The 22,979-nt window shown below is 42.5% G+C and overlaps 1 protein-coding gene across 1 annotated transcript in view; it reads right to left on the bottom strand.

Moving 5' to 3' along the window:
• Positions 1-178: 178 nt before the first annotated feature.
• Positions 179-22,979, bottom strand: part of NECTIN3 (nectin cell adhesion molecule 3) — a 93,005-nt gene continuing 70,204 nt past the window's right edge. Inside the window, exons 4-6 of the mRNA XM_040424227.1 lie at positions 14,305-14,422; positions 11,502-11,653; positions 179-959 (exon numbers count right to left, since the gene is read on the bottom strand). Of these exons, the coding sequence (XP_040280161.1) occupies positions 376-959; positions 11,502-11,653; positions 14,305-14,422 (854 nt within the window). The 3' untranslated portion in view covers positions 179-375. The remainder of the gene's footprint in view (positions 960-11,501; positions 11,654-14,304; positions 14,423-22,979) is intronic.

Raw genomic sequence — 22,979 nt, 5'->3', positions numbered from 1 at the left:
AAAAAGACTTACCGTACCTACACAGCACAAGCATATCAAAACCGCCCCACATGACATTTCAATGTGCCGCTCACCTGGGAAACGGACATTGCTGCCAGTTCTAACACATTTCTGACCCTAGTGCTATGCTACAAATCAGCTCCGATGTTTGTCTTGCTTACTGGAAATTTGCTATTTAACTAAATCTATTCTTCAAAACTTTACATTTATTTACATAGTTCAAATTTGTGTAGATGCAAGAAATTATTTGACTGATTGGCTTTAAAATATGGTAAAATAGGCAACAAAAAGAATAGCAACATAAAAAGTCAAAATCAGAACTGTAAATCTGACAATCATGTAGCTGAATGCACATTAGTCCACTTGCAGGAGTCTCTACACGTACCACTCCCTTCTGGATATGACAGAACCATCCACATGGGAAACCAAGTCATCTTCATTGTCGAAGTTCTGGTTGTACCGTGAAACAACCGGCATATTTTTGTCGGTATAATTGTTGACTGGTCTATCAAAGTGCTCTTGATATCGGTTATAGCTAACAATATGGTTCCAATCCGAGTTGTCATCATCATGGAGATATTCATTATAAATATGATCATTACTTTTAATGTCAACCTCCTTTTTTAGGTTGTCAGGAAAAGGATCAAGATCTTCAGGCTGCAGAACATCAATTTGGGACTCTTTCTGCATATCCGAAGGAGGAATGTAGCTCTTGGTAAAATAATCACCACGGAACGTCTGTTTTTTTCTGTGGTATATCACGCCAATGAGCACAATTAAAAGAATCAAGAAAAGACAACCTCCAACTACGCTGCCAACAATGGTGCCAAAATTGCCATCCTGAAAAGTTGCAATGGTTGAAGCTGGAATATAAAGTTTTCTGGAGGACGTTGTTAACTCTGCATCAAAGTCTGAATGGGTGTCTGCAACTGTAGGAAGAGCAGTAGTAACAGGAGGATCTAATGGAAGTAGACATAGACAAAAGGGAAACAATGTCAATATATGCTAGCAACTAAGGTTAATAATGACAATGAACATGGCTTCTGTTGTCAAAGAAGTATGGTGGTCATATACAAAACCTGGTACAAATATGAACACTGGTATTGTCCATAATAACTTACAGATTTCATTTCATATGCAACTAACTGGTTGCAACAGACAACACCACTGCGTATATTGTGCAGTATGAATAGAAAACCTTCAATGTGTTTTAAGCACAGATATTTGATACAAATTGACATGAACATGCATGTATACAAGCCAACAGCTTGTGCTTTGCTGTCCAGGTTCATTAGGGCTAAACTGCACACAAATCATGGGGAAAGGATTCCATATGGGAAACAAGGTAGTGGGCAACCTTCTGACCATCTAAAATACATAACCTGGTTGGACGTTCTGTCATGGTCGCAAGGCTGTCAGGTACCTTCTTTTACACATCCTATGATTTTACTGCACATAGTCCTAACCTTCAAAAAAGAGGTTGTGTATAAAGTCTTGACAAAGCAGAAGATCACTTTCCTCCGCTTGTAGTATTTGATTTGCTTAGATCTAAATCACCTTAAAGAGGATCTGTCACCAAAGACTCGTCAGGAAAGTGACAGATCCTCTTTATAGGGGTTGAGATTAAAACAAAGGGCCTGCTCCCACCTCCTCCCCCAGAAATAGTTTCTCTTTTGTCTATAGGTGGTGTCTGATATTGCAGCTCCATCCCAATCACTTACATAGAATGTGTTATCAGAAAATGATATGTTATTTAAAGGCTATAAACGCCTTTGGATGCAATTTTTTATTGTTGCATTCTAATGATTTTGGGTCAAAAATAATTTTTTTAAATAGTTTTTCCTCTAAAGCGCATGGCATTATAATGATTTATAATGCTGTGTGTCTCTGCATGATCTTACTTATACAGAATTATACTGACAGCATTATGTCAGTACAATTCAGTAGACACAGGTCATGCAGAGACACACAGCATTATAAATCAGTATAAAGCTGTGCGCTCCTGCAAATCAAGCAGTGTCCGTAATGGGAAATCATGCCCACACAGGATACACTCGTCTGAAAGAGGCCTAATGTCAGGAAAAATATAGGTGACGTATTGCCTTTAAATGATGGTACCATACGCTAAGCTCTGGCATGAAGAGAATGTACTGTGTGACATCACAGTACTGGAAGCCACAGTGTATTTTAAGGACATCTATCACTGAAGTGTGTATTGTGTCACTAGAAAATCTTGAATTTTTCTGGCTATATTTAGTGCTGAACTCAAACAGTGACCGCTCTCGACATCCTTCTGCAAATGATGTCTAGAGCCCGCAGATCATTTTCTACAAGCAGACATAATTCAATGTAACTGAAGTAGAATGCCTACAAATCAAATTATGTATTCACCTATAAAAGAATAAAACCACCCTGAATGTGAAATACCGTGTGATGAAATAATCACATCCTGAACAGATCAGCATTTCACAGTTAAAGGGAATCTGTCACCTATTTTGAGCATATAAAACTGTTAACATAGCAATGGGCAATAAAGTACCTTCATTCCAGCATGTGTCTTCTTTCTTTTATTCAACTTTTCATTTAGATGAAAAAGCGGTTTTTCTGATATGCTAATTAAGCCTCAAGGTGCCCAGAGGGGCGTTATTACTCTGCTCTAGTGCCCAGTAACGCCCCCCTGCAGTGCCCAGCCTGCCTTTCTTCCAAGCCCAGCACACCTCTTAAGAAATAAATTTACTCCCACATCCTTGCGGATTCACACCACCATCCTTGCGTCCTCCTTTCTTGGCCTCCGAAATCCCGCACAGCCGCAGTATCGCTGACTGCCTGCGCCTGTGCGATACTCCGGCTCCTGAGGGCAACAGCCTCAATAGTGTCACTGGGCATGCACCGAGCCTAGTGATGTAATCAGAGCGCTGTTGCCCTCAGGAGCCGGAGTATCGTACAGGCGCAGGCAGTCAGCGATACTGCGGCTGTGCGGGATTTCGGAGGCCAAGAAAGGAGGACGCAAGGATGGTGGGGTGAATAAATTACATGACGTAGTGGAGGGGGCGGCGCCGTTCGGCAAGGATGTGGGAGTAAATGTATTTCTTAAGAGGCGGGCTGGGCACTGCAGGGGGGCGTTACTGGGCACTAGAGCAGAGTAATAACGCCCCTCTGGGCACCTTGAGGCTTAATTAGCATATCAGAATAATTGCTTTTTCATCTAAATGAAAAGTTGAATAAAAGAAAGAAGACAGATGCTGGAATGAAGGTACTTTATTGCCCATTGCTATGTTAACAGTTTTATATGCTCAAAATAGGTGACAGATTCCCTTTAACAAGGTTTTCTTTAATTTTCTGTAGTTAATACAAAATTTCTGTTTTCTCCTAATCTAATATAGTATGGAAATGTTAAAAAGTATTTACAAATGATACTTCAAGAGGACATGCCCCCTCTCCCGAGACGCCTGTTGTAGTAAATACATAACACAACAATTCTGGAGCAGCTTTTTCTACTCTACAATTATGTGCAGCCTCCGGAAGCAAGTGGAGTGATCATAGACTGATGTACACTGCGGGGGTTCTGAATCTTTAATGCTTTGTATTATTTTACCTAACTATGTTGTAAATGTAAGGTCTGGTTCACATCATGTTTTTCTCCTACTTTTAGTGTGTATGTCAGAAAAACCTCCAAAAGAATATGCTTTTGCCCTCTGACTGGCTGGTATAATCTATCCTGCAGGATCTGCTTAACGGAGGCTTTAATAGCCTATGGGGGACGGATGCCACCTCTCAGGGAGGTCCTATGTCGTCACTATATATGGACAATTGTCAAAGGAACTTCCTGATGCAGAGGGAATAAATAAAACCGATGAGCTGCCGCAGTCTGTGTGGGACTACAAGTCTCAGCTGCACAGTACTGATATCTCGCTGATGTGCACAGGATCTTCCCTTACCCCTGCCTGGTCTAAATTTTATTTATACTTAAAAAATTAAAAATGGGATTAAAATAATGCACTACTTTTGCTTCCATCTAAACTTTCTCGTACCTGTTAACCCTTTAAATATGACCTATTTCATCTTTTTAACAGGACTGTGGAGTCGCTAAGCCGAAGTTCTAACTCCTGCATTTTAACCCACTCCTAAATGGTTGAGCTTTTTAATAGTGCAAGTTGACTGGTTCCGTGCAGTAAAACCATTTAGAGGGCAGCTTTTAGGTCAGAATGTGCAGCCATTATCATTATCAGAAACTGATTAGTATGGTTAAAACAGTTAGGACAATGTAGAAAAGATGATGAAGAGTAAGTAACATTAGAAATAGATATAACTAAAACAAACTAATGAGGTTTTATTGATCTTATCTGTACTCCGGTCATTCAGAGTGACTTTTGGACTTTCCATCATACTTACTCCCCTGGTTCCCACAGAAAGAATGGCATGACAAGGCACACTAAAGCTTCAGCAAAACATGCCATTTTACAACCATTTAGACAAGGCACATTTTTATTGTTTGCATTTTCTTTCACTCCACTATGTTAGCGCATTTTTTACAACACAATTTAGTAGATCATTTTCCATAAGGGTATGTTAACAACAGATATTCCTGCCAGAATTTGGGTACAGATTCAGTGCCAAAATTCAGGTATAGGCCGCTCTGCCATTCGAGTGGCCTTTCTTGGTACAGTGTCTAGACCAGGCATGCTCAACCTGCGGCCCTCCAGCGGTTGCAAAACTACAACTCCCATCATTCCCTGACAGCCTACAGGTATCAGCCTACAGCAGGGCATTGTGGGAGTTGTAGTTTTACAACAGCTGGAGGGCCGTAGGTTGAGCATGCCTGGTCTAGACAAACACCACGGCGGAAGTCTGTTACCAGTATAGCTCCATTCAATGAAAAGCCACAGCAGAAACTACCTCTGCAAAATCCGCTGCGTGAATATATCCATACAGACAAAAAGATAAACTAAATGCCTTCAATTCTGCATGAAAATAGTTCTAAAACTGAAATATATATAATTTTAGTTATGTACAACTTTGCATAAAGCTTATCTATCTTTGAGAAAATTATGGTGGCACCTAAAAAATGAGGTTAAACAAAGCTTAGTTACTCAGCCATATGTTCAGAAGCAGCACCTGAGCAAGGTCTAAAGATGCTGGGATGAAACAGTCACATGTGAATATGAGTGAACAAATAAGCTTTATTTTAGTCAGATTTTTGGAGACTAAGCCAGATCCTATAACCGGGCACTCTAATCACTAAGGGTCCATTCACACGTCCGCACTTTGGGTCCGGATCCATTCCGCAATTATGCAGAACGGATGTGGACCCATTCATTTTAAATGGGGATGGAAAAGATGCAGACAGCACACAGTGTGTTGTCCGCATCCGCATTTCCAGTCCGCGGCCCCGAACTGCCGATGCGCAGCTCCGCAAAAAAAATAGAACATGTGCTATTCTTGTCCGCAGCTGCATAATTCACGCATAATAACTTCATAAATTAATTTCTACAGTAAAAAAACATTTCAGCTGAGCTAATACATTCTAATACTGTACGGAGCGCTTGCGGTGCGGAGGCACGGTCAGAAACCCTACGAAGCACTACAGAGTACTTCCATGCCTCTGTTCCGCACCGAACTTCCAGGGGTGCACACGGCAATACGGCCATGGCCGGGCGTGTGCATGAGCCCTTAGACTAGTTTCAGATAGGCATATTTACTCCACATAATACTCTTCATGTGTGAGAGGTATTTCTAGACCTGAACGTTGCTCCTGTGAAGTGAACGTGCGACATTATAACTAGGGATGAGCGAATGAACTTCGGGTGAAACATCCAAAATCAATTAGAATAATACTTTGAATACTGTACGGACCGCACAGTATTAGAATGTATTGACTCAGATGAGCCGAAGTTATTACTTCGTGAAGTCTCGCGAGACTTCGTATAACAACTTTATAAATTAATTTCTACTGTAAAAAACCATTTCATCTGAGCCAATACATTCTAATACTGTACGGAGCGCTTGCTCTGTACAGTATTCAAACGAAGTATTATGAAAATCGACTTCGGATGTTTTATCCGAGGTCGATTCGCTCATCCCTAATTATAAGGGTTTATGATGTAGTGAATTCCAGTCTCACCGCCAATCCACCAAACTGTTATCACATAATGTGGTGACTACAGTTCAGTAGATTGGTGGTGAGACTGGAATTCATAACACCATACACCATTATTCAGGTTGGGAAATACCGCTCACACACAGAGATTGTTTCCTTGAATGAATACACTCATCTGAAACTAGCCTTAGGATACTATTACATGCGAGGCAAGTTGCGGTAAGTGTACTTCAGTTACCGCTAATTGCTGGGCTCCACCTGTACTCTGTAATTGGAACCATGATAGTTACCACAGCTCGGATGTACATAGAAAATAGCACCCTTAGGCCTCTTTCACACCAGCGTGACGGATTGGCACCGGATGCATTCAGGATGCGTTCAGTGAAACTCGCACCATTTTGCAAGCAACTTCAGTCAGTTTTGTCTGCGATTGCATTCAGTTTTTCCCACACGGGTGGAATGCATTTTGATGCATTTTTTCATGCGTGTGATAAAAAACTGAAGGTTTACAAACAAGATCTCCTAGCAACCATTAGTGAAAAACTGAAGCCCTGTGGCGGCGGCAAAGAGTTTGGGTGTGGGCAGTTACTTATACTGGATGAGGCGTGCTTGGGCTCTAAAGGAAGGCGGGCTGGGCACTGTAGGGGGCAGTTACTGGGCTCCAGAGTAGGATAATAACGCCCCTCTGGGCACCTTGGACACTCATTTGCATAACATAAAAAGTGGATTTTATCGCTAATGAAACCATGAAACAAAAAATTAAGGCTACAGCAAGAAATAAGGTATTTTATTGTACATGGCAGTAGTAACACCTTAATATGCTCAAACCAGCGGTTCGTTTTTTTTTTCATTGAAACTATTGCATAGTCAGTTTTTAACAGTGGCACAAGATCAGCAGGAATTGGTAGGGTATTACTCAGCCTGTTATTGTATACCATTCTAAGCTTTTGGTTAAAAATGGACACCCCCTTTAAGATTGTATGTATATTTACATTAGCCTTTACATACTGAAATGTGCTGCAGCAGCAAGGTACAAAAGCGTACCAGCAGAGATTTATAATTTTTCATACATCTAAGGCCTCTGGATGTCAAAAATGTACAAGATTTTTCTATATAATCTTTTTATTTGAAATGTAAAAATAGTCTGAAAGACAACAAGAAAAATTGTGTGCCATGTTTTATAGTATCAAAGTGACTACTGGATATTCATATTGCACTTCTTCACAGCTAATGCTATTAGGTTGCACAGTAATTCAAGGACATGAGGGATTGCCTTACAAGACTTCCATGAATATCTTGCTAAATAATGCAGACTTTTAGGAGACAGTGACATATTCACTAATATCCATGTGTCAGCGTGTGGCTAATTTCATCTCAGAATGAAGCCCTCTTAACTAAATCTTACCATATAGTAAATCATATCAGATTATTTTCATCTATTATCACTTTCCTATTAGGAAAACTTCCAAACACTTTAGCTGAATCTCTTTTACAGCTGGTAGAGAGTTAGATGAAGGGATAGTTTCCATATACTAAGGCTGGCCATACACATTAGACAGCCTCATACACGTGCACACTCAGGCTGCAAGTGTTCTCAATAGGGAGAGTGGAGTAAACCATTGAACCATTGCCAGACACCTCTAGTAGTAGGCATGTTAAAGTCCAGCTGCCCAATCCTTCCCTCCGTCGACATCTGCTGTTGGGAGGTTTCTATACAAATTAGACGGCTGGCTGGTCCCACCGAAATCTAATGTGTATGAGCAACTTGAGGTCCATTTAGACTAATGGCAGTGGTTGCGCTTGATCTACATAGCACAGGTGTACTCCACACAGATCTTAGAAAAATAAAGCTTAACTACTGTATCAAGAATTTTCTCACCATTTCAAGATCTCTTTTCTGGTCAATGAATAGAGCATTCTTGTTTACAGTTATTTGCAGTCATTCATGTGCACAGTGTCAATTCAAATCAACTGGCTGTCGGTGTCACGAAGGACAAGGCACTGCCCATGTTTGTAGCATCTCTCCCCTCCCGCCTGACTAGAGGATCTGCTTCTGTCATCTCAGAATTCTCTTATGGGGTATTTGAAAGTGGGTTTTCTCAACCACGCACCCCTTGTGGGCATATTTACATGTAGCAAAGTTCAACACAGATGAGTGGGGCAGCTGCAGAAATGTTTGCAAGTTTCATATAATTGCATTATATGGTGGTGTTTCCAGCGTCTGAGCAATAATCAAGTACCCAGAACTGTCCACCAGGTGGTGATCCAATGCTACAAACTAGATGAAGGCAGCCATGATCCCAATTCCCCATAACTATTAGTTGCTAGGCTTGTAACTGACTACCCACATTGCTTTCTGAAGAGAAATTATTATTATTTTCACACTCTACAAATTAAAGGGTTTGTCCTATCTGGGACATTCATAGCATATGGATAGGATATGTCATAATGGTCAGCGGAGAACTGCTTATTTCTCAGGAATGGAGTCCTGTTGTCCTGAGAGAGATGCAGAGGTGGGACCCGAACTTATTAGCTATTTATGATATATCCTATAAACATTCTATAAATATCCCGCATAGAAATACCCCTTAAATACTAGGAAAGTTTCTATATCCTTATATCATGGCACATCACTGCATCTATATATCACATTTTGGGATCCCAGCAAATAGCTTCAATTCACCTCACACAACTTTATCTGGTATAACCTATCATAGTTTTCCGACACTTTTCTAGCTAGAATAAAGCTGGACACACATTAGGGATTTCAGATGGCCATTTTCAGAACCACTTGAAGCTTGTGGTAGACAGTTTGATACATTAAAACCAAATCAAAAAGACGGAAAATGGCAGATGAACTTTTGGGAAAATACGTGCCATTGGTCATGTGTATGTGTCATAAAAAGGTGCCTTTATAAATGTCCACAATCTAATGCATGGCCAGCTTGAGCTGCTGCTAGCACCTCTGGCATCTCCTTAACGTCAATGAAAAAAATGAAAAGAAAAGGCATGTTGAAATTAAAAATACCTAATCCTTCTTTCCTCTGATACATGCCACTGTAGGACAGTTGGGATGCCTTAATACATGCTAATTTGCACTCTAATTGGCTTTATTCCAAGCCTTGAAGTTAAGCTGTTAGATGGCATGACTGGATGTAAACCTATTTTAATAGGCTTCTCTGGGCCTGTACCTAAAATGGTTTCTTCAGCTAACCAGTGGAGACAATACAATTTCAGTAGTACTTACCCCTCCATCGTTCTGGGAGTCCAACTAGGGGCACATAACTGCTTGACTGGCTAATGGTACCTCCCCTGATGTCCCAACTGAATGTGCTCCTGTTTCTTCCTGTTAAGCTGCATATTCCTTAGGCCTCATGCACACCAATGCTGTTTTGGGTTCGTATCCGCAGTTTTTGTAGCTGTCCGCATCCGTTGTTCCGTTCCATGGCCCCACAAAAAAAATAAAAATAGAACATGTCCTATTCTTGTCTGTTTTGAGGACAAGAATAGGCATTTCTATTATGGATGGGCCATTCCATTCCACAAATTGTGGAACGCATGAGTGGCATCCATGTTTTGCAGATCCGCAATTTGCGGACCGCAAAACACAGAGTGATCATGTGCATGAGGCCTTATGCAGCGGACCAGGGAAACTGAAGTATCCGGTCAGGACGTCAGAGCATGCAGCCAGTCAGACGGTCATGTGAACCCAGCCGGGATCGACGGGTAAATACTGCTAAAACTACTTCGCTACACAGGGTAGCTGAAAGACACATTTGACAGGCTCAGGGAACCCCTAATATTTAGAAAAGACTTACATTGTGAAATATCGCTAGAAAATGATAGCTATTATGCATAACTGTACCTGCAATCAATTATACAGGGTGGGCCATTTATATGGATACACCTTAATAAAATGGGAATGGTTGGTGATATTAACTTCCTGTTTGTGGCACATTAGTATATGTGAGGGGAGAAACTTTTCAAGATGGGTGGTGACCATGGCGGCCATTTTGAAGTCGGCCATTTTGAATCCAACTTTTGTTTTTTCAATAGGAAGAGGGTCATGTGACACATCAAACTTATTGGGAATTTCACAAGAAAAACAATGGTGTGCTTGGTTTTAACGTAACTTTATTCCTTCATGAGTTATTTACAAGTTTCTGACCACTTATAAAATGTGTTCAATGTGCTGCCCATTGTGTTGGATTGTCAATGCAACCCTCTTCTCCCACTCTTCACACACTGATAGCAACACCGCAGGAGAAATGCTAGCACAGGCTTCCAGTATCCGTAGTTTCAGGTGCTGCACATCTTGTATCATCTGAAGGCAATCGTCTATGCTGTGAAGATACGAGATGTGCAGCACCTGAAACTACGGATACTGGAAGCCTGTGCTAGCATTTCTCCTGCGGTGTTGCTATCAGTGTGTGAAGAGTGGGAGAAGAGGGTTGCATTGACAATCCAACACAATGGGCAGCACATTGAACACATTTTATAAGTGGTCAGAAACTTGTAAATAACTCATGAAAGAATAAAGTTACGTTAAAACCAAGCACACCATTGTTTTTCTTGTGAAATTCCCAATAAGTTTGATGTGTCACATGACCCTCTTCCTATTGAAAAAACAAAAGTTGGATTCAAAATGGCCAACTTCAAAATGGCCGCCATGGTCACCACCCATCTTGAAAAGTTTCCCCCCTCACATATACTAATGTGCCACAAACAGGAAGTCAATATCACTAGCCATTCCCATTTAATTAAGGTGTATCCATATAAATGGCCCACCCTGTACATTGAAGAAACTGCAGTGTGGACTGACTTACTAGACTTGACTGCTTTTACTTAAAGAGGACCTTTCATGGATCCAGACTTTATAAAAAAAAATGTATCAGGGTATGTAGGGCATACAGCGGGGATCTAACTGCACTTACTATTTTTTTCTGGGCGCCGCTCCATTCTCTTGCTGTGGCCCCCGTTGTATTCTCCCGCCTGGTATGCTCATTTTCGCATCGGTACAGGGAGGAGGAGACTGCCCTGTTTCTCAATGGGCGTCTCCTTCTCTCTGGTTGTAGTAATGTCCAATCACAGCGGAGAGCGTCACAGCCAAGGAGAAGGTGAGGCTGCGATTGGACATTACTACAACCAGAGAGAAGGAGACCTCCTCCCTGTACCGATGCCCAGAAAAAATAGTAAGTGCTATTAGATCCCAGCTGTATGCCCTACATACCCTCATATTTAGTTTATAAAGTCTGGACCCATGAAAGGTCCTATTTAAGAACCTTGTAAGAAAGTCACAGGTGGCAAATAAATAAGTATAATGGTGCCCTCCAATATACCATGCATCTTAACCAAGATAGAATGACAAGTAGAGCACATAGATTAAGAATCCAGAACAACTCACCTAAAATAGTGATGATCTTTTGGTCACTTTTGTAACCAAGAGCATTGGCCACTCTGCACATGTATATCCCAGAAACATTGTGGGTTAGAGGGTAGTTGAAAAGTAGTGTATTATTGACAGGTAATAAGCCATCAGGCCAAACTCCGTCTAACCTGTATTAATAGAAGTTACAAACATGTTGAATTAAGGTGCTCCACAGAAGTGTGCACATTTAGTAGACGTTAAAAAGGTTATTATTTTCTTGACATGAACTATGAATGTTTATGTGGATTCATTGTACGGGAGTAAGTCTGTATTAGCGTACATTTCTAAATACAGATCCCACAAATTAGTATCCAGTGAACAGGAAGATTGTAAAATGGAATAATGCTGAACAGAAAGATGAGATAACTACCATCTGGAGGCTGCTTCAGCCGCTGGTTATGACCCCATCCCTCTGAAAGTGATCATCCGAATGTGAATCCTATGGAGGGAGACTGACTGTCAGACAACTCTGGAGCCACTCACCTTAGGGCAAACAACAGGTCTCTGGCGTTCCTTCGTATATATTACAGCGATAGACTCAAATCTTATTTGTGACTGATTAAACTGGGTCTAATTGTGAGCATTTAGGTTCTATGACAGAAATGGCCACAATTAGAGGGATTGATATATTACACATTTTACAGGCAGCTCCATAAGAGGACCTGTCACATCCTAGAGCAATAGCAATGGATGGCAGGAGGCGCTCATAGGATACACAATCCCTCAGTGGGGCATATATTTTGCTCACGTCTTGATGTTGGGCACAACTCTAGTGAGCGTTTGAGGTACAGAAATGTAGGTTGGTGCAGTCAGTGCCAATAAAACAGAGGAGGTGACGCAGTACAAAAGGGGAAGGTAGCTGGACCCCTTGGGTCCCAATGTTGGGGCGATAGCTGGCAGGAGCAAAACCACGACCGGTAGGCGTCAGATTGTAAATCCATTTATTGAGTGCATTCACAGGGTGTGGCTCCCAACAATGGGACTCATGTAGTCCACCTACCTTCCCCTTTTGTGATCCTAGAACAGGCACCCTCAAACTGCGGCCCTCCAGCTGTTGTAAAACTACAACTCCCACAATGCCCTGCTGTAGGCTGATACTTGTGGGCTGTTCGGGCATGCTGGGAGTTGTAGTTTTGCAACAGCTGGAGGGCCGCAGTTTGAGGATGCCTGCCCTAGAACAATAGCAGCCCTCTTTACCTGGAATTAGCTGCCGATCCACAACTTCTGCTCCCCCCCCCACCTCTACACTGATTGGAGCTAAGAACCAGTGACTACTCCCTTGCCAGAAAAGGGGCTAGAAAAAAAATACTGAATCTTAGTCAGATTGCATGTGTCTATAATTATAACTTAGGCTACATTTTATTAGGTACTACTATTATACCATAATGATAGTCATGTCTGTATATACAGCATGGACAAAAACGCTCATAACAGAGTGTACAGCAATCCCTAATGTATTTATTTCAATGAATTACATTAAAAGGGGTGGTCTCACTTCAGCAAATGGCATTTATCATGTAGAGATAGTTAATACAAGGCACTTACTAATGTATTGTGATTGTCCATATTGTCTCCTTTGCTGGCTTCATTCATTTTTCCATCACATTATGCACTGCTCGTATCCAGGGGTTATGACCACCGCTATAGCGCATAAGCTCAAATAAGAGGTGGCCAGAAAGGGAGCTGCTGTGGATGTGTGCCTATGCACACTCGCATGGTCCCAGCCACCAGAGAAGCTGGCACTTTTTTTTATAGTCTGCAAGAACGGCCACTGTAGCTGGATTGCAGGGTGGTCGTAACCCCTTGATATGAGCAGTGGATAAGGTGATGGAAAATGAATGAAGCCAAAAATGGAAGCAATATGGACAATACCATTACATTAGTAAGAGCCTTGTACTAACTTTCTCAACATGATAAATGCAATTTGCTGAAGTGAGACAGCCCCTTCAAAGGGGCTGGCTGTCGGATCCCCACCTACCTGATATTCATGACCTATCTTCAGGACTGGTCAACCAATATCACAGCACTGTACAAGATCGTAAAGGTGACCTGCTCTCTTTGCGTCATGTCAAATAGTCACGTGACGGAAGGAGAGCAAGTGGCCAGTGAATGGCTGCAGCAGTGTCAAAATGGAAGTTTACATCCTGGGAGCACAAAGGAGCAGCCAATGCCAGTAAGAGAAGGAGCGGGGAGCTAGCTCCAGGAAGCAGGTAAGTATGCTTCTCTTTGCAGGTGTGCCCTAGCAACCCTCCCCCCCTGCCCCCCCCCCCCAAAAAAAAAAAGTGCACAACCCCTTTACAATATACACATTTGCCTCTGTTAGCTAAAGGTCGGTTTTTATTGCTGTTTAATAGCCCACGTTACAGACAGTAAACTGGTGATTGAGTTGGAACACAAAGTACATCGCCATTACTGGATTCATCATTTTGAAGAATAAGACACTGTATAACTGAGTCTATTGTTCTTTTCATTCCTAAGTTGTGTATAAACATTCTGCAATGGATCCTGGCATGGCCTCTTAAAGGGGTTCTCCAGGGTGCAGATATTGATTAGCTATCCTCAGGATAGATTAATATCAAACTGGTGGGGCTCCGACACTTCCCCTGATAAGTTGTTTTGGGCTGCCATGGTGCTGGAAACTGTACAATATTTAGAGTAAAGGCAGAAGGCTTGGTACACTGTCAGAGGATAAGTCTTCAATATCTGTATCCCAGAGAACCCCTTTAACTAGTATCATTTCTCCAAAACAAACCACTGTACTGAACAGAAATGAGTTTACCTGCTCCATTTTATCTCAGTAGGAGGTGGATTAGCATCAGCATTACACTTCAATTGGACATTTTTTCTGCCCACAAACCAATTGCCATCATAGCCAGTGACTGAAACTTCAGGAGCATCTAAAAAAAGAAGAAATAACGGATTAACTTCAGGTTTATGCTCAGACCCCACTGAAGAATCAGAAATGTTGGAATTCACCATGACTGCTCTGATTCTTACACCGCCCCTCGATATCTGCTGTCAGGGCACAGTGGGCAAGCTTTGATGTCCAGTGGTGGACAATTTGCACTTTGTAACAGATAATGCTCTTTTCACCTCAGGAGCAAGGTTCAGTGGAGACATTAATAATATAAGTCTTATATTATTAATGTCTCCACTGAACCTTGCTCCTGAGGAAGGGGTTTGTTATTCCCCGAAACGCGTTGAGCTTACCTGACTGAACTAATTAAAGGACTATACCAGAAGTACAAAGTGTTGGACTGCCGTATCTTCCAGCAATTCTACGAGTGGGCCACGAGAGGGAGGTGGTTGTTTTGGGTGTCTTGAGCTTTATCCCACAACACCCCTCCCTGGTGAAGTGAGTGTGGTGTATATCACCCGTTTTATACGTATTTTAAATACCTTTTACTGTTTTTCCTTATGATACTATCCACCGGACGTCAGAACCGGATTTTAGATGGTTTAATCATATGGATACTGAATATTAATTGTTCTACTATCTATTGGTAAAGGGTACCTATTGACATTAGTTTGTACCAATAAGTTTTCACAGGCCCCTACTCTATTGTACATATTTTATATATTTCTAATATATTTTAATACACTGCTCAAAAAAATAAAGGGAACACTTAAACAACACAATGTAACTCCAAGTCAATCACACTTCTGTGAAATCAAACTGTCCACTTAGGAAGCAACACTGAGTGACAATCAATTTCACATGCTGTTGTGCAAATGGGATAGACAACAGGTGGAAATTATAGGCAATTAGCAAGACACCCCCAATAAAGGAGTGGTTCTGCAGGTGGTGACCACAGACCACTTCTCAGTTCCTATGCTTCCTGGCTGATGTTTTGGTCACTTTTGAATGCTGACGGTGCTTTCACTCTATTGGTAGCATGAGACGGAGTCTACAACCCACACAAGTGGCTCAGGTAGTGCAGCTTATCCAGGATGGCACATCAATGCGAGCTGTGGCAAGAAGGTTTGCTGTGTCTGTCAGCGTAGTGTCCAGAGCATGGAGGCGCTACCAGGAGACAGGCCAGTACATCAGGAGACGTGGAGGAGGCCGTAGGAGGGCAACAACCCTGCAGCAGGACCACTACCTCCGCCTTTGTGCAAGGAGGAACAGGAGGAGCACTGCCAGAGCCCTGCAAAATGACCTCCAGCAGGCCACAAATGTGCATGTGTCTGCTCAAATGGTCAGAAACAGACTCCATGAGGGTGATATGAGGGCCCGACGTCCACAGGTGGGGGTTGTGCTTACAGCCCAACACCGTGCAGGACATTTGGCATTTGCCAGAGAACACCAAGATTGGCAAATTCGCCACTGGCACCCTGTGCTCTTCACAGATGAAAGCAGGTTCACACTGAGCACATGTGACAGACGTGACAGAGTCTTGCGACGCCGTGGAGAACGTTCTGCTGCCTGCAACATCCTCCAGCATGACCGGTTTGGCATTGGGTCAGTAATGGTGTGGGGTGGCATTTCTTTGGAGGGCCGCACAGCCCTCCATGTGCTCGCCAGAGGTAGCCTGACTGCCATTAGGTACCGAGATGAGATCCTCAGACCCCTTGTGAGACCATATGCTGGTGCGGTTGGCCCTGGGTTCCTCCTAATGCAAGACAATGCTAGACCTCATGTGGTTGGAGTGTGTCAGCAGTTCCTGCAAGACGAAGGCATTGATGCTATGGACTGGCCCGCCCGTTCCCCAGACCTGAATCCAATTGAGCACATCTGGGACATCATGTCTCGCTCTATCCACCAACGTCACGTTGCACCACAGACTGTCCAGGAGTTGCCACATGCTTTAGTCCAGGTCTGGGAGGAGATCCCTCAGGAGACCGTCCGCCACCTCATCAGGAGCATGCACAGGCGTTGTAGGGAGGTCATACAGGCACGTGGAGGCCACACACACTACTGAGCCTCATTTTCACTTGTTTTAAGGACATTACATCAAAGTTGGATCAGCCTGTAGTGTGTTTTTCCACTTTAATTTTGAATGTGACTCCAAATCCAGACCTCCATGGGTTGAAAAATTTGATTTCCATTTTTTTTATTTTTGTGTGATTTTGTTGTCAGCACATTCAACTATGTAAAGAACAAAGTATTTCAGAAGAATATTTAATTAATTCAGATCTAGAATGTGTTATTTTTGTGTTCCCTTTATTTTTTTGAGCAGAGTATATATCTTTTACCAAGTCTATATTCCCATTTGGTGATTTTTTCCCCCTTTTCTCTATTATATTGTTACTATATAGCGCTCCCGCATATAGTTAATCACCTAAGGCTGCCCTGCTCTCCCTCAGTTTCCAATCTCTCATTTTATGCCCTGACCCAGGACATTTTCTTCTATTTATAATACACTTTTTTCCACCTTGGCCTTTACCCCTGGCGCCCTGCATCTGTATCCTATATCTCCTTCTACAAGAGTACAGGATTAACCCTCTTCCTTTTTTTTTTTTTCCTAACCCCGATTCTATCAGGAGTGGCAGCCATCAACCATAAGTGCCCAATCTGAATACGACCATGGACAACATCTGCATGGAGTTTGTATGTTTTTCCCGTGTTTCTGTGGGTTTCCTCCCAGTACTCCGGTTTCCTCCCACACTCCAAAGCCATACTGATAGGAAACTTAGATCTGGAAAGCGATGCGGAATATAGCAGCGCTATATAGGTGCATACAAAAAAAATATATATAACGTGCAGTATTGTTTTTTTACTCCATGTCTCTGTGTATAACAGCGCAGTCTGCTACTATATTCCGTACAGTAAAAAATAATGGTATGCTGGACAGATTGGACACTTTTTTGCCTCTGTGGGGTGAATGGTGCCTATGGGTCCATTTAACATACACTGGTAACGCAGTGTGAAAAGACCCTCAGGCGCCTGTGATGATTTTTTAACCAATACATCATCCCACATAAAATGCAGCTTCAATGAACAGAATCTACAGAAGACAGGAGCACATTCCCAACATCTGCTGCTATACGAGCACAGCTAGAATTAGGGCAATACACATGGAAAGATGAGCAGTGCAGCGACTCACTTAGGAATGTATAAATATAGCATCTGTGTACAAGCTTTTTCCATTTATACATTTTGTCTGACTCCAGAAAAGCCTAAAGGAATGCTCACTTCTTAAAGACCTTGAACATTTCCCCTAATAAGGAAGCCATGGCCCCAGCTTTCTTGCATAGGTGGCAATTTATCAGACAACACCTGATTACATGGAAAATGCTAAAATGTCGCAATCTAAGCAGAAACTACATAGTGATGCAAGGCCATTGCTTCCCCACTTACTTCTCTAGTCGTACAAACAGCTCTTGCATCTATTTTACAAGTGCATTTATACAAAAGGCCTGTGTTCTTGTGTTCAGATGTATGAAGTGCTTTTTCAGATTCATTTCAATTTCAGGTAATTTATTAAGCTGCTGAAAATCCAAGGAGATGTTCTTAATCATGATGTTTCAATGCAAGACTCATGCTTGCAGTTTTCCTCCAGTTTTAATGGAGAGGTTGTGTGCTCAGACGCTCCGCACATTTCTCATGCAGTGACCACTACAGGGGAAATGTAGTATTACATGTAATCCATGAAAGGCCTGAGTCCACCAGAACGAGTGCAGCTGCTTCTTAGTTGTGCTCCATTCTGGCTCATAAAGTGGAACTATTCCATTACGTCCATACTGTTGTCATCAACTTTATTGGCATCCTTGACTCCTTAGTTTAAAAATGTAATTGTCTTCAGAAATAAGTCGATATTTACCAATTTAGTATTATTAGGATATCTAATAGTGTGCCCTAATACATTCAACAAAAAAGTTACTCTGCCGATGTTAAAAAAGAAATAAAGAATGAACATAGTATATGGCATAGAGAAGCTTAAGGCCCTTTTCACACGGGCGAGATTTCCGCGCGGGTGCAATGCGTGAGGTGAACGCATTGCACCCGCACTGAATCCGGACCCATTCACTTCTATGGGGCTGTGCAGATGAGCGGTGATTTTCACGCATCACTTGTGCGTTGCGTGAAAATCGCAGCATGCTCCTCTTTGTGCGTTTTCCACACAATGCAGGCCCCATAGAAGTGAATGGGGCTGCGTGAAAATCGCAAGCATCCGCAAGCAAGGGCAACTCACGGTTGCTAGGAGACGATCGAGATGGGGACCTGATCATTATTATTTTCCCTTATAACATGGTTATAAGGGAAAATAATAGCATTCTTAATACAGAACATTGTACAATAGGGCTGGAGGGGTTAAAAAAAATATATATATATAATTTAACTCACTTTAATCCACTTGTTTGAGCAGACTCTTCTGTCTTCATCTTTGCTGTGCACAGGAAAAGGACCTGTGGTGACGTCACTGCGCTCATCACATGGTCCGTCACATGATCCATCACCATGGTAAAATATCATGTAATGGACCATGTGATGAGCGCAGTGACGTCATCAAAAGGTCCTTTTCCTGTGCACAGCAAAAATGAAGACAGAAGAGAAGCCGGGCTGTGCGAACAAGTGGATTAAGGTGATTTAAATTATTTTTTCTTTTTTTTAACCCCTCCAGCCCTATTCTACTATGCATTCTGTATTCAGAATGCTATTATTTTCCCTTATAACCATGTTATAAGGGAAAATATTACAATCTACACAACACCTAACCCAAACCCGAACTTCTGTGAAGAAGTCCGGGTTTGGGTACCAAACATCCCGATTTTTCTCACGAGCGTGCAAAACACATTACAATGTTTATCACTCGCGCAAAAAAATCGTGCATTCTCCCGCGACGCACCCGCATCTTATCTGGGCCAAAAACATGACGCCCGTGTGAAAGAGGCCTAACAGTCACCTTTCTCTGCTTGGTCGCACATCCTTTGGCGACAATGACAGCCTCCAAATTCTTGCAGCCATCTGTAAGCTTGGTAGTTTCTTCCATTAAAATTCTCTCAGGCTCTTGAAGGTTTGCAAGGTTCCTTTTCCCAGTAGCAGATTTCCGCTCTCTCTAAAGATTTTTAATTGGATTGAGATATGGTATCATCCCTGACCAGTTTAACACAGTCCATTTTTCCTTCCTATGCTGGGTTTACACGTGCAAATATTCAGGCAGAATATCGGGGAGGAACGCTTCTACGAATGCTCGTTCCTGACAATCAGCTGTCAAACGCTGGTTCATCGGGTGAAACTCATTAGTGCAGGCATGTTACAGTAATTATCCTTTTTTGGGCAGATTATCCTACTGTCTAAATAGCAATCTGCTGCCCAGAAACCGCAGCCAGTTGTCGAGAAGGAACACTTCCTTCCCAATAGTCGGCTGCTCCTCTGGCCATGTAAACCCACCATAAATCCTCCTTGTATACTTTGAGGTGTGGTTGGCTCATTATACTGCTGCAGGACCCATTTTGTTTGACTCAAATCTAGTTCTCTTTATGGCCCCTTTAAATTGCCTGAGCATCAGGCAGGTCATCGCTAACAAGTGTTGGTAGGAAAGCTTGTTAGCATTTATCTGCCGCTGTAAAGGTGCCACCAACTACGCAATAAATGAGCAAAACACTCGTTAATTGGGTAATAAGATCATTCGTGTGGACACCAAAATCATAATTTGCCGGCAGCAGATTGTGCCATCTAAACAACACTCTGTGCCAGCAAACAATGAATCTGTATGGAGTGATCACTAAAGCCATGTAAATGCAGCGGCGGACTCCTTCACTGACAAGCAGGCGATCTTTGGGAAGGAACAATCGTCAGACAATTGTCTGCTCAGTTCAGCAGTGTAAAGGGGCCTTTACACTTGGGAGCACACTTAACTCTAAAATACTCTGATAATCCTCTGATTTCATTGCTCCTGTAACACGTTCAAGGCCTCCAGCCCCAGCAAACTAGCCCAAAACATTATGGATCCTCAGCCATGTTTCACTGTAGGTGCACGTTTCTTTATAGGCTTCATTTCGTCATCCAGAAACATAATGCCAGTATGCACGCCCAAAGACCTCTAGTTTGGTTTCCTCTGTCCATACAACAGTTTCCCAGAAGGATTGTGGTTTGTCTACTTAACTTCTGGCGAAGTTCAGTTGCTCTTTTTTAAGCAGTAGGGTTGAAACAATCCATCCACATGTCCCCAGCTCAGCCTAAAAGTTCTTTGCATGTTGTATGTGATTTATTTGCCACATTTAAAACCAACTTTCTTAGGGTTTGCTCATCAATTTTTTTCACCACCACGTTCTGCAAAATTCTTGACTGTTCTATGAGTGGCAAACTTTGGTGATAGTCTTGTATCTTTTAGACCACTCGTGCTTTGTGTGTCACAGTGAAATGTATTGTCTGGGAAAACAGGTATTTTCCTCCCAATGTGTGCTGCTGGACTGATTGGCGGCCAGGTGGGGTCAAACACCGGACTGGATCTCAGATAGCTGGGATCAGCAGAGGGGATCTCTGTGTTGGGATCTGAGGCTTGTGCTGAGTTGGAGGGCTGAGACCCGGGTGTAGGGGAAACAGGCCTCCTAAAGCCTGCTTATGGACTTGCCGAGGCAGAACTGCCAGCAGGGTGTGAACTAACACCCAGGAGATAAGGTGACTTTCTTGCTTTATGAACTTTTCGTGTGTGTGAACAAACACCAATACTGCAAAGTGACTTGTGTTTTGTGCTATACCTTATGTGTGAATAAACACTGAAGTTTACAAACAGTTTTTTGCCTCTGTACTGTATCCGCTTACCCTGCCTACCAGAGCGAATCCCCACATTTGTGATAACAGTATTTCTGGTCTGCTCAGACATCTCTTGTCTTTGTCATTGTGAACACGGAAGAGGGAATAAAGCCACCATATACAGTGGGGGAAATAATTATTTGACCCCTCACTGATTTTGTAAGTTTGTCCAATGACAAAGAAATGAAAAGTCTCAGAACAGTATCATTTCAATGGTAGGTTTATTGTAACAGTGGCAGATAGCACATCAAAAGGAAAATCGAAAAAATAACTTTAAATAAAAGATAGCAACTGATTTGCATTTCATTGAGTGAAATTAGTATTTGAACCCCTACCAACCATTAAGAGTTCTGGCTCCCACAGAGTGGTTAGACACTTCTACTCAATTAGTCACCCTCATTAAGGACACCTGTCTTAACTAGTCACCTGTATAAAAGACACCTGTCCACAGAATCAATCAATCAAGCAGACTCCAAACTCTCCAACATGGGAAAGACCAAAGAGCTGTCCAAGGATGTCAGAGACAAAATTGTAGACCTGCACAAGGCTGGAATGGGCTACAAAACCATTAGCAAGAAGCTGGGAGAGAAGGTGACAACTGTTGGTGCGATTGTTCGAAAATGGAAGGAGCACAAAATGACCATCAATCGACCTCGCTCTGGGGCTCCACGCAAGATCTCACCTCGTGGGGTGTCAATGGTTCTGAGAAAGGTGAAAAAGCATCCTAGAACTACACGGGAGGAGTTAGTTAATGACCTCAAATTAGCAGGGACCACAGTCACCAAGAAAACCATTGGAAACACATTACACCGCAATGGATTAAAATCCTGCAGGGCTCGCAAGGTCCCCCTGCTCAGGAAGGCACATGTGCAGGCCCGTCTGAAGTTTGCCAATGAACACCTGAATGATTCAGAGAGTGACTGGGAGAAGGTGCTGTGGTCTGATGAGACCAAAATAGAGCTCTTTGGCATTAACTCAACTCGCTGTGTTTGGAGGAAGAAAAATGCTGCCTATGACCCCCAAAACACCGTCCCCACCGTCAAGCATGGGGGTGGAAACATTTTGCTTTGGGGGGTGTTTTTCTGCTAAGGGCACAGGACAACTTATTCGCATAAACGGGAAAATGGACGGAGCCATGTATCGTGAAATCCTGAGCGACAACCTCCTTCCCTCTGCCAGGAAACTGAAAATGGGTCGTGGATGGGTGTTCCAGCACGACAATGACCCAAAACATACAGCAAAGGCAACAAAGGAGTGGCTCAAGAAGAAGCACATTAAGGTCATGGAGTGGCCTAGTCAGTCTCCGGACCTTAATCCAATCGAAAACCTATGGAGGGAGCTCAAGCTCAGAGTTGCACAGAGACAGCCTCGAAACCTTAGGGATTTAGAGATGATCTGCAAAGAGGAGTGGACCAACATTCCTCCTAAAATGTGCGCAAACTTGGTCATCAATTACAAGAAACGTTTGACCTCTGTGCTTGCAAACAAGGGTTTTTCCACCAAGTATTAAGTCTTTTTTTGTTAGAGGGTTCAAATACTTATTTCACTCAATGAAATGCAAATCAGTTGCTATCTTTTATTTAAAGTTATTTTTTCGATTTTCCTTTTGATGTGCTATCTGCCACTGTTACAATAAACCTACCATTGAAATGATACTGTTCTGAGACTTTTCATTTCTTTGTCATTGGACAAACTTACAAAATCAGTGAGGGGTCAAATAATTATTTCCCCCACTGTATAGGCTAATGAAAGTC

This window comes from Bufo bufo, chromosome 3, assembly GCF_905171765.1.
Source record: "Bufo bufo chromosome 3, aBufBuf1.1, whole genome shotgun sequence".
NCBI lineage: Eukaryota > Metazoa > Chordata > Amphibia > Anura > Bufonidae > Bufo > Bufo bufo.
This window is presented reverse-complemented; position numbering and strand designations above follow the sequence as displayed.